Raw genomic sequence first — 16,241 nt, forward strand, 5'->3', positions numbered from 1 at the left:
AAGCATCCGACTTTGGCTCAGGTCATTATCTTGCAGTTCTTCAGTTCAAGCCCCACGTTGGGCTCTGCACTCACAGCCTGGAGCCTGCTTGGGATTCTGTGTCTCCCTGTCTCTCTCTGACCCACCCCCACTCACACTCTGGCTCTGGCTCTCTCTCTCTCTCTCTCAAATATAAATAAACACTAAAAATAAATAAAATAAAATGCTTCTAATAACCTATTTTTCTTTAGATTTCAAGAGTTCTTCTCATTTCATTTTCCTCTTACTTTTGCTACTCTAATGCCAAAAGACCTTCATTGTACCCTTCTTCCTTTTACATGTCAAGAAATTCTTTTACCTCATCAAAAACAAATTGCTTAGCTAGCTCCCTATTTCTTTCTTTCCTTTTTTTTTTTTTGTTTTAATGTTATGTCCTTCCCAAAATCAAACTCCATACTAAAAGTGTTTCATAACGTAGACTCAGTCAAGCTCAGTATCTGCTGTTTTTATTTATTCATTTTGCTTGATAAGATCACATTTCATATCAATCCCTTTAGAGTTCTATTGTTTATTGGCACTAGAGCTATTCCAGTAAATGAAAGTTAGTTGCACTGTGACGATTCTTGCCTGCTTAGATGTTGCGCTGAATAATGTGTGTTTTCAAAGTTCTAAATTACAGGAAATAGAAGGGCGGTACAAAAACAAAAAAGCAAGCACAAATATGAGGAAAGAAACAAAAGTACAATTAGCAAAGAGAAAAACATAAGGAAGCAAGTTTCGAAAACAGAGATTGAGAACAATGGAAGCAAAGACACCTGGCTTGCGCACACAAGATGTCAGTGCCCCACTAGACAACATCATGGTGCCAAAAGATGTGCTTTCATCACAGAGTTTGTCAGGTTCCAGTATATAAAAGCACAATCAAATTAAAAGCCTGTGCTACTCCGCAGCTTTTTAATCAAAAACAAATATAGCAAAAGAGCCTGTATTTTAATCCAAATCATCATTTTTGGCAAATGGTCTTGATCATTTATCTAACATACAACAGAACATTTATCTAGCATACTAAACACTGGAAGCATCTAAATAAAAAATGATAGAACTGCTCTAAAAAAATTTTTCATTATTGTCATTGTTTTTACTTTACTTTTGTTTTTATCTATGGATCAATCTGATTATCAAACCACAGTAGTGACGAAGGTAATTTCACTACAGTGCAAGGTATATGTTAACGTGATTATCTTCAAGACTGAACAGCAGGCAGGTATTTTAACAGAGTTCGAAGCCACATGTATCATCAAAAATCACATTAAGGTAATCTAGTTGGTTGCACTGTGAGAATTCTTATTAACTTGGATATTTCGCTGGGTAATGCATGTTTTAAAGTTCTAAATTACAGTTATACAAATACATACTACATGCTTAAATGTCTTTTTTATCGATCATTGTGCTCTTGGAGTTACATATCTCAATTTTTTTTAATTTATAAATCTAGAATGGTAGGTTCCATACATTCTAGGTAAATAGCCTCCTTAATAATGCATACATTTTCCAGACAGTATATTCCAAATTATATAGCTTAAGGCAAACATCTATGGTTACTTTATTCACTGGTAATTTTTTAAATAGCCAAGGCAGGTTGGTTATTTTTTAACATCAAATTTAAGATTGTTCTAAATAAAATCATCATGGACTTAGGGCGCCTGGGTGGCTCAGTCAGTTAAGTGTCCGACTCTCGATTTCAGCTCAGTCATGATCCCAGAGTCGTGGGATTGCGCCCTGCATCAGGCTCCACACTGACAGTGCAGAGGCTGCTTGGGATTGTGTCTCTCTCCCTCTCTCTCTGCCCTTCCTCCGCTCTCATCTGTGCGTGCATGCACACGCTCTCCCTCTCTCTCTCTCAAAATAAATAAACTTAAGGGGCGTCTGGGTGGCTCAGTCAGTTAAGTGTCTGACTTCAGCTCAGGTCATGAACTCAAGGCTCGTGAATTCAAGCCCCATGTCGGGCTATGTGCTGACAGCTCAGAGCCTGGAGTCTGCTTCAAATTCTGTGTCTTCCTCTCTCTATGCCCCTCACCCACTCACACTCTGTCTCTCAAAAATAAACAAACATTAAAAAAATATTTTTTAATTAAAATCATTAATTTTTTTAAAAGTAGCATTTAAAAAATCATTGTGGATTTAACAGCATTTATTTCAGTGCTAGAAAACATCCTAAATTATTTCTAAGGAAGAATCTTAGCCCTATCATAGGATACTCTCACTCTACTTCTTCTGTAGGAATAAGGGGGCTTACGTCAGCCTCTTCAACTTTTATAAAAAGGTACTGATCCAACCTCCAGCTGCTTTATTTACATTTATTTATTTGTTGGTTTGTTTGTTTGTTTGTTTGTTTGTTTTAAGTAGGCCTCATGCCCAGCATGGAGCCCAATGCAGGGCTTGAACTCACAACCCTGAGTTCAAGACCTGAGCTGAGATCAAGAGTCAGATCCTTAACCGACTGAGCCACCCAGGCACCCCTTGTTCATTTACTTCTAAAGCATATATAGCTCTGTACTTAATATAGGCAAGTGATTATTCAGAAAAATGGGCAAAAAAAAATATATAACTTTGTACTTACTGATACTCTTTAATTATCAAAAACTTGACTATTAAAAATAGTATTTATGAAGAATTAACCAACATACTTGCAATGCATATACTCTTCCATATCAGAAATCATGGAGACTGGATACATATGCATCTTACTAAGGAAAGGGAGATAGAGCTCATAACTTTCTGAAAGTGATCAATGATCAAAAAATAAAAGTGGGGGGCTGAATAATGCACTTTCAACTTCCACTATAGATATTAAAACTCTGTGCCTTTATTAAGCCAAGACCAGCAGAGAACTGAATTCTTTTGGCTCCCTGCAGATCTGCCTTTACTAAATTGTATTTTGGTTATGCCATATGCTTTCACTAAAGGACAATATAAGAAACAGCCTGTCACATATTGCTGCATTTACTATATGGATATTAAAGTTACATTATACAGGGCCTTCTTTGTGAGGACATATGGGAGAAACAGTTCTCTGGTCTTACTCAGAACCAAGAATAGCTGTGCTTCTCCTTAAGTAACTACTTTTTAATTTTACAACACCATAACTCAAATAACAGTGCATGTCTCTTTTTTGCACTAGTTGCTGGAAAGCCCAGAGCCAAACTGATGGCCTACCTCCTTTACAAAATGTATAGGCCTTCAAATAGGAATCTTTTTTTTTTTTTAATGTTTATTTATTTTTCAGAGACAGAAAGAGACAGCATGAGCAGGGGAGGGGCAGAGACAGAGGGAGACACAGAATCTGAAACAGGCTCCAGGCTCTGAGCTGTCAGCACAGAGCCTGATGCGGGGCTCAAACTCATGGACTATGAGATCATGTCCTGAGCCAAAGTCGGATGCTTAACCGACTGAGCCACCCAGGCGCCCCCAAATAGGAATCTTTTAATTGCTCTCACTCTTGACTTCATAATCTTCTTCCTACCTTTGTTTTTGTCTTACCCCAATTTCCTCACCACATCTATTATATGTACTTTGTAAATCACGTACATTTTTAGAAACTGTCTAATTCCTTTCTAGAACAAGGAGAGAATCAGAAAAAAGGAGAGAGAAAGAATAGTCAATTGTCAATTAACCAGAATAAAAGATGACTAGTCAGATGTGACAGAAATAGTATTAAGTTACCTACAATTTAAGGGAAAGCATTTACCATTCTGCAGACATCTAGAAATGTAAAATATAATATAAATTTATAGATACACACCACAAATCTTTTTTTTTTTTAATAGTCAAAGTATTAAAATATTTCATTAATGTTGTCACTGAATTCTCCTTCACTTGAAGACTGGAACAAAGTCCATGCAATATGGTCAGACTTCAAGCAAACTGTCATATTTGTTTTCCAAATACTTCAGCAAATACTACTGCATCACAAAAATGCCTTTACTCTTCTTTCCCACAGCCATAGCACGAATCTCTAAGAAATAACCTATTAATCACCTCAGGTCTCAAGTGTTTAAGCTCAGCTCTGCATGAACTCAGTTTTTATTTTTACTAAGTCTTTCCATCCCACCCCTGCCTTTTCTGCTATTTCCTCCAAGCAAATTTACATTGTCATCATTGCTCAGCATCTCAATCCCGATTCACACATTTCATAGATCAGCCAGTCACTGATTTTATTTATTCAAGTTGCCTTCATCAGAAAGCTTCGCTAAGGCACATGATTAAAACAATTGCTGTATCATTGGCAAATGTTACAAATTACCAACTTCAATGACATAAAGAATCAGAAAATCTTTGCTTCCTTCAATGACCTAATTAATATTCATATATATTATGTTCCAAATTAAAACTGTCATAGATGTCATCTAAATTTCTAAACTGCTTCCAAAACCATACTAAATAATTGCCCTTATCAATTACTTTTTGCAATAAATTCATACACTAGTTGTGTTGATGCTGGAAATTATGTAAACATGTGAAGAGATGCATCATACTTTAAGGTAAATAATTTATTAAAACATTGACAACTTCTGATTTGCTAAGAATTTTATTTGTATATAAAGCGGCCTTATCTAATAATGTTACTGCATTTCCCCCAAAATCTTCTGATTTCAAATTATCAGTCTCCTGATAGAAGATTTTTTTTACTCTTTCAAAATGTCTGCTTATTCATATACCTTTATGACTTAAAATAATGAAAAGGCAAGTTTGAAGCTTTCACTCCTTAAAAAACAATGGTTTCTTTTAGTAACCAAAACTCATTGCATTTTGTATACTCCTGCTGTATTTAAGCAAAGCATAACAATGAAAGGTTCTTTACTGATGCTCTTAAGTCAAAGAAAAATGCCAACTTTATAGAAAAATAAGCAAAGGAGACAGACAATACACACACACACACACACACACACACACACAAAGATATACAAAAAGCCTTTTAAACATATGAAGAGATGTTCAGCCTCACAATAAACTACAAATGATAACTACACAGAAATACCATTTATCATTTATTACATTGGCGAAAAATCAAGTCGAATGCACACTTTGTTGAAAAAACTATGGAGAAATGAGTAATATCATAGAATGCTAGAGGGAGAACAAAATGATCCAACCTCTAAAAGGTATATAATACCTACCAAATTACATACATACTCATCAGTCTACCCAATGATCATTCTTCTGAGAATTTACCCTACAGATAAAGTATGAAAAGTACAGTAAGAAATGACCAATGTTCAAGGTTAATGATTGCTGCATTATTTTGCCTAGCAAAAGACTAGAAATAACCCAACTAAACAGAAATAGGAGACTGGCTGAATAAACCACAGTATATTCACATGATGGAATACTATGTAGCTGTAACAAAAAAAAATCAGGAAAATCTCTGCATATGGGTATGGATACACCATCTGAAGAGTAAAAAAACAAGCTGCAGAACTGTATATATAGCACACTACTTATTGCATAAAAGGGGGAAAAATAAAATTATAAATGCTTAGTTTTGCATTAAAAACACAATGAAAGTGGGGCGCCTAGGTGGCTCAGTCGCTTGAGCGTTTGACTTAGGCTCAGAGCCTGGAGCCTGCTTCAGATACAGTCTCACTGTCTCTCTCTCTCTCTCTCTCTCTCTCTCTCTCTCTCAAAAAAAAACAAACATGAAAAGGATAAACAACAAACTAGTAAAATAAGGAAACAGAGGGAATGGGAGAAAAGATATATTTATTAGGTCCATGATTCTTATCCTTTTCTTTCCATTTTTTGAATAAAATATTTCAAGCCCGGACAAATAAGGATAATTCATCTATTTGTATTTTATCTCCAAAGTTGTATCTCCAGGAGATCAGTTCCATCAGCATTATATATGAGATCTGACAACTAATAAACTCTTGGTATTCAACAAAGGAATGGCTGACAAAGACTATCCTCCCATTTATATTCTCTCTCTGATTACTAATGTTGTGTAGTTTGAATCTAATTAATCAGATAACACATCAGAATAACCTTCCCCTGGAAGAACTTCAATGAAAATTTTTGTTTATTTAGCCCAAATAAAATCAGACACAGAGTCCATTGCTAACTGAACCAAATCACTATTGTCTTATCAGCTACAAGAGGGCTTTTTTAGTTTTTCATTTTTCTAATTTGCTTAACGATTCAATGACATTATTAAAATAAAACCTAACTTCTCTTTATGAAACCACAAAAACTCATTCTCCTATTCCGTATGGTAATGAAATTTATTTAATGCCACCCATCCCCTTTCTCCCATATGTATAATTCTAATCCTAATCTCTCTCTCTCAAAAATAAGTAACACTTTTAAAAATTTTAATTATATGTACTTCCAAAAAATAAATACATCTCATAAATTGAAGTTTTCCAGATTTTCAGCAGTTTTGTTTTCTCTCAAAAGGCTAGACACGTTTTTTAAGACAGTTAATCCACAAACCAGTTCATCAGCCCCAGATAATTAACAGTTTGTGGTACAATTCTTGTATCCTATTCTTTCAATAAATATTTATTGAGCACCAACTATATGCCAGGCACCCTTTTAGATTCCCAGGATACAGCAGCAAACAAAAGAAAGAAAATCTCTCCCCTCCAGGAAAACAAATTCTAGTGGAGAAGCCTATGTGTCAGGCAGTAGTTTAAGTGCTATGAAGAAAAATAAAGTTCCTCTCCTTCTAGTCCCTGTATCAATAAATGGCAACCACCATTCACCCAGTTACTTAAGCAAGAGCCTTGGAATCATCCTTAATTCTTCTCTTCTTTAACACCCAAAATTAATCCAACATTTTGGCTCTACTTTCAAGATATATTTTAAATCCACCTACTTCTCATCACCTTCTCCCCAACACCTTATTGCATGCCACAGCCACCTCCTGCCTGTTATTACTGCAAATACCCCTTGACTGATTTCTGTTTCCTCTCTTACTCCATCTCCACACAGCATCCAGAATGTTCCTTGTTTAACCTAATTCAGAGCATGTCACTCTGCCGCTCAAAACTCTCCTATACCTCTTAGTCTACATGATCTGGACCCTGACTAACCTCCTACCATCACCTCCCCCCATTACGCTTCTCCTGAGAGCTTTCACGCAACTGTGCCCTCCATCTGGAAAAGACTTCTCCTGGAGAGCCACATGGCTTGCTCCTTCATTCTGTTCAAAGCTTTGCCACAGTAACCTTTTCTAAACACCTAATTGAAAACAATACCCCATCATGTGAAACACTAATCACTAAATAGCATTACTTTATGCATCTGTTTGTTTGTTTATTCTTGTGAGTGCTCCACTAGAATGTAAGGTCCATAAGGGCAGGAACTCATTGGATTTGTTCTCTGCTGTACCCCAGAGGTGGTAAGAACATCCAGTGCATAAATGTTGCTCAATTAATATTTGTTGAATGAGTAAATTCATGAATAAAGCCACTAAAACAATACAGCTATATAATGTATAACCATGCACGAAACTGTATATAACCTATTAACTGGAAAACCAAGATAAAACATGATGGTACTCTTCTAATACCTAATGTAATAAAATATATATGGAAAAAGCCAAAAAGAAATATGCAAATCTAAGAGTTTAGACAGGGTGGTAGGAGTAAGTTTTTACTGTCTGTTTCTTATTTTTAAAAATCATATTACATTTTGGGGCGCCTGGGTGGCTCAGTCGGTTGAGCGTCCGACTTCGGCTCAGGCCGTGATCTCGCGGTCTGTGGGTTCAAGACCCGCATGGGGTTCTGTGCTGACAACTCAGAGCCTGGAGCCCGCCTCGGATTCTGTCTCCCTCTCTCTGCCCTCCCCCACTCATGCTCTGTCTCTCTCTCCCTGTCAAAAATACACTTTGGAAAAAAAAAATCATATTACATTTTTAAAAAATAAGAAATAAAAATCACATTACATTTATAATTGAAATATAAAAATATTACTTTTAAAAGGGAGCTATTATTAAAAAATAAGCAATCAGCAATGAGAGATAATTTCTTTCTCCTCATTGTCAAGGAGGGAGTATATCAGAATCACCTGAGGGGCTCTTATAACTTTGTTTCCTGTCTTTTCCTCCATTCTCCACTCCATCCCAAAATAATTATTTTGATAGGTCTGATTGATTATTGATGAATATTATATCCCTCAAATAGGTGAGTGCAAGCAAAAAAAAAAAAAAAAAAAAAAAAAAAGACCAGCAGCCACTAAACTAACATAACTCCCAAAATAGACTTAAGGCCACAAAGCAAACTCAAAGGTAACAGGCAGAAGATGACTCATATTATATGAGTGACTACTACATGGCAGGTACCGTGAAAAATGCTTTATCTCATTTTTTTTTAATACTGTCCCTGCAATGTACATGGTATCATCTCCATTTTAACAGAAGAGAAAAATGTGCCCACTTGGGTGGTCAGTTGCTTATAAAAATAATTAACTGCTTACAGAGGTCCACGCATGTGCCAATAATGATAACACATCATGAACCAAAGATTATGATTAGCTGGCTTTTGTACAACTTAGATAATGGGGGAGGGCAGACAATGGAAAACAAAGCCATGTGGCCAAAGGCACAGAGGTAGCAAATGAGGAAAACAGGTCCCCATATTTAATTATCAAATGACTTTAAGCGAAACAGTTTTTGAAAACATCACCCAATTTGTTTCCTGTAAGAACCGAATTTACAACTTAGTTAAATAAGCAAGATTAAAAAAAAAAAAAATTGTTCCTAGACCAATAGTATAGATTTCTAACAAAGTATATAAAGCAACAGTCTAGAAGGAAAGCACAAGAAAAAAATAAAAAATAGATACACTGGACTACAAAGTAATTTTTTAAGCTTATTTATTTATTTTCAGAGAGAGAGCGTGAGGGAGAGAGGGGCAGAAAAAGAGGGAAAGAGAAAGAATCTCAAGCAGGCACCACACTATCAGCATGGAGTCTGACGCAGGGCTCAAACCCCAAACCGTGAGATCATGACCTGAGCCAAAATCAAGAGTCAGATGCTTAACCAACTAAGCTACCCATGCGCCCCTGGACTACATAAAAATTTAACTTCTGTGCAGCAAATGATACCATCAAGAAAATGAAAAGACAACTCACAGAATGTAAGAAAATATTTGCAAATCATATATCTGGTAAGAGATTTATTTATATCTAGAATATAAAAGAACTCCTACAATTCAACAATAGAAAGACAAACCAATTAAAAACTGAGTATGAGTAAAGGATCTGAATAGACTTTTCTCCAAAGAAGATACAAACAAATGACTAATAAGCACATGAAAAGATTAGCCATTAGGGAAATGCAAATCAAAACTACAGTGAATTGCAGCTTCAAACCCACTAGGATCCTAGCATTAAAAAAAAAAAAAAAAAAAATCATAACAAGTGCCGACAAGAATGTGGAGAAACTGGAACCCTCATGAATTGCTGGTGGGAATGTAAAATGGTGCTGTCATTTTGGAAAACAGCTTGGCAGTTCCTCAAAATGTTAAACATGGAGCATCATATGACCCAGAAATTCTACTCCTAGGTATATGCCCAAGAGAAATAAAAACATATGTCCACACAAAAATTAGTACGCTTATGTTCATAGAAGCATTGTTCTAACAGCCCCCAAAGGAAACCTAAATGACAATCAACTGAATAAATAAAATGTGGTATATCCATATAATACAATTCAGTATTGCTGAATACTACTCAGCAATAAACAGAAATGAAGTACCAATACAAGCTACCACATGGATGTGCCCTGAAAACTTGCTATGTCACCAAAAAAAAAAAAAAAAGAAAAAGAAAGAAAAAAAGTGATGAAAATGTTCTAAAACTAAATTGTGGTAATGTTTATACAGTTCTGTGAATATGCTAAAACCAGTGAAATGTATATTTTAAATGGGTGAACTGTTTGGAATATTAATTATATCTCCATAGAGCTGTATTTTTACAGGCAGTATACTTCACTGCTAAATTTAAAAGCTTAAAAACAAAATCTTAAATAGCAGTTAAGACTGAATGTTGGGGCCCTGAGTGGCTCAGTCAGTTAAGCATCAACTTGATCTGAGCTCTAGTCTTGATCTCAGGGTCGCTGGCCATGAAGCCTACTTTAAAAAAAAAAAAAAAAGACTGAATGTTAATTGCTGGTATCCAAAGAGCAAAATTAGAAAATGACTTCTCCTGAATGTTATATGAAAGTGATATTATATGAAGTGATATGAAAGAAGACTAGAAATATAGAGATGGGATTTGAAATATGAAAATGTGGAGCTACTGTTCTTGAGTGATTTCTGATCAATATTTTAGCATTAGCAGTACAGAGCAGGAATCAATATCATTTTAAAAGCAAGACAGGCCCTAATATCTTATGGGCCTCTTTCCTCATCTGCAAATTAGGACTTGCAGCTAACGAAATAATTTTTAAGATAAAGACAGAGAAGAAAGAGATGGCTGCTTTCCCAAAAGAATTTGCTGGGCAACAGCCTCTATATGTGCAGATATGCTTGGGCCTTTCAGAATACAATGAAAAAGGAGAGGCACTCTCCCTTATGGTATATGGAAACTGACTACCATTGCATTCACTGTTCAAGATTAAAATAAGGATAAATATAAAATGAAAAAGTCAAGCTACTCTGGCTTCGCAAACCAAAAGGAGTAGGATTGGAAGAATAATTTGGTATCACAGAAGGGAAAGAAAGTAAGTCATGATTCACAAGTAATAGTTGGCAAAGGAAAGAGTCTGGTTAAGCAATGTAGCTAAATGGATTTTTGTGAAGAGCAGGAACTGTAGGGATGGCTATAATCTTATACCTTATTATCTTATATCTGCTACCAATTCACTGTTATTGTCTGTTCCTTAGTTCCTCTTCAGTTACAAAACCTAATTCAGGAACAGCTAAGAATCTGGTGCTTTAGAAATACTACTTCAAAAGATGTAAGAAATAGAAAGGACTACGATGAGGGGAAGAGGCATATGAGATTAACAGTTGAGGGTAGAGTTCAGGAAGAGAGCCTACTGCCTTAAATATATTTAATGACTGCGATGGAAAAGGAAAGGAGGTAATAATGATGGAGGTGCATCCAGGGTAAGGCATGGGCTCTGAAACATCAAGTCTGTGCATGCTGCTGCCTGTAAATGGGATAAGGGGAAAAAAATGAGATCATCCTCTATGAATATGGACAGGAACAATGTAGACTAAAGACAAAGACAGTGGGTATTAGTACTTGATTTACAGAATGTCAAGTGATTGAATGTTTGCGGATGATAGTAAGATTTAGGGTTATCTGCCAAAGACAGGATGAGGCCAAAAATGAAGAGCCCCTACTAATGATCCAGGGAGTCCGGAAAAGCAACTAAAACTGGTAGGCTAGTGCCTTAACTCTCAAACGCCCCCCCTTTTTTTTTTAATGTTTTATTTATTTTTGAGAGAAAGAGAGAAAGAGCGTGAGCAGGGGGGGAGCAGAGAAAGAAGGAGACACAGACTCTGAAGCAGTCTCTAGGCTCTGAGCCATCAGTACAGAGCCTGATCCGGGGCTCGAACCCACCAACCACGAGATCATGACTTAAGCCGGAGTCGGATGCCCAACCAACTGAGCCATCCAGGAGCCCCTCAAACCCTTTTTTTTTTTTAAACCATGTCCCCTTTGGGCAAAAGATCCCTTCATCCACCTACCCCCACAAAACCCCACTTTCCAGTGGAAAAATAATTCAGTAATAATAATAAAGCGAATTTTAGGGAGAAAAGGTAATGTATTTTAATCCTAATGCATATATCCTGAATCAATACACTAGAAAGTTACAGGCCAAAATTTGGCTGAACAAATATGCATTATGATTCAGTGGAGAATTAACATAATAAATCACAACAAACTATACTGACAATACTAAATTAAAGTCACTTATCATATAAACCAAGGACAGCAATTGAAAACCACAACCAACTCAAGACAATATTAATGGTGTTCTGATAAAGAACCCTTCTTTAAAACTCTAGCAATCCCAGATGCTCCAGTGGGAACTTTGCTTGGCTCAGTAGCCAAATATCTTAGTTAAATACTGAAACAGCATCCTCAGTAACTCCAGTAACATTTTGTGTTATAAAAACCAAATATTAATAATCGATAGTAACACACTTAGAATACTGATAAGCAGTCTGCAGTTTTTATAAAAGTAAAGATAATGAAATAAGGATCATTCACCCTTAAGAGCTCAAGAAAATGGGAAAAGAAAGCAGTATGATGGTCATGATCCCAATGCAATGAAGGACAAAGGCAAACTACTAAAGATGGTCATGACCAGAGATGGCACAGAGAGAAGTAGGCTACCATTGTGCCCTGGAGAAGAAAGATGTGCAGGTGGAGATAAGGAGTAGAGTCTCCAGCCTGCCCCTCCTTCAAACACTCTTTCATGAGACAACTCTCCCTATGAAAACAAAACAAAACAAAACAAAACAAAAAAACAACAAGCAGTGAGTAATAACTCCTTTGAAGGGAGAAGTAGTGCCCCAAGACTGTGCAAGGTGGGTAGAATTATCTGTCTACTGACTGCATGAAGATCAGGAGGTACAACAGGAAGGATGAAAATGAGTAAGTTCCAGGGCACTAGTAAACTGAGGGGAAAGGGAAAAGGTGGTTGGAAATTGGATCTGGTGAATAATTAACAGGAAGTATAGTATACGATAATCACCAATTGAGACATAACAAAAAAGGTTAAGAATGCAGACCCTGGATCCAGAGAGCCTGAGTAGGAATCACTACTCCCCTACTTTATTTTCTCTGTGACCATGAGCAAGTCACTTAACCTTTCTGTGCCTCACCTGTAAAATGAGGATAATAACAGTACCTAATAGGATTGTTCTGCAGTTTAAATAAGTTTCACTTGTAAATTGCTGAATACAATTTCTTGCACTGTACATAGTAAGTGGTACCCAAGTTTTGTTAAATACACTAAGCTGAGGTAGGTGGAGTTTGTTTTGACATTTACAAATAGAATGGGGGTGAGAGGGCAAAGTAATGGTATGGGGGGGTGGGCAGAAGGGGTGACAACTTTTTCTCAGCGATGAGACTACCTTGAGGCTGCACCTTTGGAACAGGTCGTCTTACTAACAGGGTTCAACAAGTACCCGCTACCCAGAGAGGGGCGCGGGTTGAGGGAAACTTCCTTCCAGGCCTAAGATTTTCAGAAACTCATTTCTGAGAAGTGGTTGTGATTTTATGGAGCCAAGAGTGTAATTTCCCATCATCAGACTGTGACTGAATTTGTTTTGTCCGTAGAGCAGGACTTATGTCTAGGACAGGATGGGGTCTGAGTCGGAGAGGAAGGGTGATGTCCCCAGGGGGAAGATCTGCTAAAAGCCACCATCTGCCGGGCGCGCTCTAGTCGCCCAGCTCAGGGCCGGCCTCGGAGGCAAAACCAAGGCTGCCCCAGCCTGGAGGAAGGCAAGAGGAGCCTCCGGAGTAACTGGGCTGTGGGCGTCGGCGGTCGAGTAGGGACCCCATGTCCGGGCTGTGGAGGCAGACCCGCCTTGCCCAGGGTGGAGGTCGCTCGCCGGGATCCCCGAAACGGGGGGCTGGCGCTGGCCCTGCGGGCGGCCGGCCAGGCACACAGCCCCGAAGGAGCCTGGCCCCCGTCCAGCCGTACCCGCCCGTCGGTGGCCCCGGTCCCCGGGGGGTACCTGAGGGTGGGCCCGATGCAGGCCGTGTCGGTGCTCTCGATCTCTCGCAGGATCCGCTCGTGCTCTGCCGCTGTCTCCAGGCTCTCCGCCTCCGCCATCTTACCCCTCTCCATAGATTGGGGGCGCCAGGCAGTGCGTCCCCTCCTTCAGCCCCGCTCACCTTTCGTTCCCTCTCTCACCCTAGGCTCCAGAACCTCCCCGGCCTCCGGCTACCCGCAGGACGACCCCTCCCTCGGGCTCGGCACGCCCCCTTGCATCACCGCGTCCGCCGACGTCCCACGCAATGCCCGCTGGGACTTGTAGTTCACTAGGCAACGATCGCCTGAGCCCCGCTCATTTATTCTTTGAATCCACAAATACGTGTTGAAAGCTCCACTATAAGCCAGGAACAGTTAAAGATACCGCATGTGCAATGGTGATCAAGTTAGGAAATGACACTGATTCTACAGCTTCTTCTTTAAGGCCCTTGCTACAAAGTGCACAAGGCTCTGGACACTCAAATAATAAAAGACAAAATGGGTTTCCGCAGGCAGCGATCTTACAAGCTTTAAAAGGGGGTGGGAGGGGGGTTGGAGAATCCCCAAACTAAGATAAGATAGAATGTGGCTGTAAGCCAGTTAAGCTTACTCGTGTAAATCGAGTTCAGGGCTACTTCTGGCTATGAAGGATTCATAGAAAGGTTGGGTCTGGTAGTTTAAAAGTTGTGACTAGAAGGTGTTAGGAGTGCCCAGAAAGCCAAGAAAAACTTCATATGCACTGGTGTGTAGAGAAGCAGTAGTAAAACATGGGGTTGCAAATGCACCCTGAAGAGAAATACTGGGCTGAGAAATTGTGTACCTTACTCTGATGGTTACACCTGGTCAAACAACCAACTGCATCTGGAACACTTTTAACCTTTTTTTTTTTTTTTTTTTTTTTTTTTTAATACAGACTAAAGGTGTAAACCCTCTGAACATCCTGATCCAGGGATTTGCATTCAATAAGTTACCCAGGTTAGAATTTTAAAATCGTATTTATTGATCACTGCTTCAGTTTTTACGTAAGACAATGAATGAGAATCCACCCGAGGTTTTAAAGAAGAGTGACACGATCAGAACCTTGACGTTAGGAAATGTGATCAAGAGCAATTGTGCAACATGAGCAGAGACAAAACTTGGAGGGGCACCTGGGCGACTCAGTCAGTTAAGCGCCGGACTCCTGATTTGGGCTCAGGTCATGATCTCATGGCTGGTGGGATCCAGCCTGGTGTTAGGCTCTGAGCTGACAGCACAGAGCCTGCTTGGGATTCTCTCCCCCTCCCCTTCTCTCTCTTTCTCTTTCTCGCTCTCTCAAATCAAATAAACTTAAAAAAAGATAAATTTTAAAAAATAAAAAATAAAATTAAAAAAAATGGGAATGCAAGCTGGTGCAGCCCCTCTGGAAAACAGTATGGAGGTTCCTCAAAAAAATAAAAATAGAACTACCCTACGACCCAGCAATTACACTACTAGGCATTTATCCAAGGGATACAGGTGTGCTGTTTCGAAGGGACACTTGCACCCCAATGTTTATAGCAGCACTATTAACAACAGCCAAAATATGGAAAGAGCCCAAATGTCCACCGATGGATGAATGGATAAAGATGATGTGGCACATATATACAATGGAGTATTACTCTGCAATCAAAAAAAAATGAAATCTTGCCATGTGCAACTACGTGGATAGAACTGGAGGGTATTATGCTAAGTGAAATTAGTCAGAGAAAGACAAAAATCATATGACTTCACTCATATGAGGACTTTAAGAAACAAAACAGATGAACACAAGGGAAGGGAAACAAAAATAATATAAAAACAGGGAGGGGGACAAAACAGAAAAGACTCAAATATGGAGAACAAACACAGGGTTGCTGGAAGGGTTGTGGGAGGGGGGATGGGCTAAACGGGTAAGGGCCACTAAGGAATCTACTCCTGAAATCATTGTTGCACTATATGCTAACAAATTTGGATATAAATTTTAAAAAATAAAAAATAAAATTAAAAAAAAGAAAAGAAAATTTGGAGATAGCTGAATGCTGTAAGAATTTTAAGGCCTAATCCAGGGAGGTGGCAATGAGAATGAAAGAGAATAAATGGAAAAAAGTAGAACTGTCATGATTTACTAGATATGGGGATGGAGGACCTTGGGTATCACTCCACAGTTCGGAGCAAAGTGACTGGGAGAATTGTTTGCCATCAGCAACAAAAAAAAGGCATGCAAGAACCAAACTGGAAGTGGAGGCCAAATCATTTCTGCTCCACACATGCACCCAATGTTTATAGCAGTGCTTTCAACAATAGCCAAATTATGGAAAGAGCTCAAATGTCCATTGACTGATGAAGGATAAAGAAGATACACACACATACACACAATGGAATATTACTTGGCAATCAAAAAGAATGAAGTCTTGCCATTTGCAACGATGTGGATGGAGCTAGAGTGTATTATGCTAAGCTAAGTGTATTAGAGAAGGACAAGTATCATATGATTTCACTCCTATGTGGAATTTAAGAAACAAAACACATGAACATAGGGGAAGGGAAG

General features: G+C 38.4%; 1 protein-coding gene across 6 annotated transcripts in view; it reads right to left on the bottom strand.

Annotated features, from left to right (window-relative positions):
- Nucleotides 1-16,241, bottom strand: part of EXOC6B (exocyst complex component 6B) — a 613,936-nt gene that overhangs the window by 594,627 nt on the left and 3,068 nt on the right. For 3 of the 6 annotated variants that reach the window (XM_053890816.1, XM_019441679.2, XM_019441672.2), the window contains exon 1: nucleotides 13,680-13,919. The exons of 1 other annotated variant lie outside the window; for it this stretch is intronic. In XM_053890816.1, coding sequence (XP_053746791.1) covers nucleotides 13,680-13,792 — 113 coding nt within the window. In that variant the 5' untranslated portion in view covers nucleotides 13,793-13,919. Of the gene's footprint in view, nucleotides 1-5,156; nucleotides 5,212-13,679; nucleotides 13,920-16,241 lie in introns of those variants that run through there. 2 more of the 6 variants (XM_019441650.2, XM_053890817.1) reach the window with 2 other exon arrangements.

Source organism: Panthera pardus, unplaced genomic scaffold (assembly GCF_024362965.1).
Source record: "Panthera pardus isolate Hobbes unplaced genomic scaffold, ASM2436296v1 HiC_scaffold_25, whole genome shotgun sequence".
Lineage (NCBI taxonomy): Eukaryota > Metazoa > Chordata > Mammalia > Carnivora > Felidae > Panthera > Panthera pardus.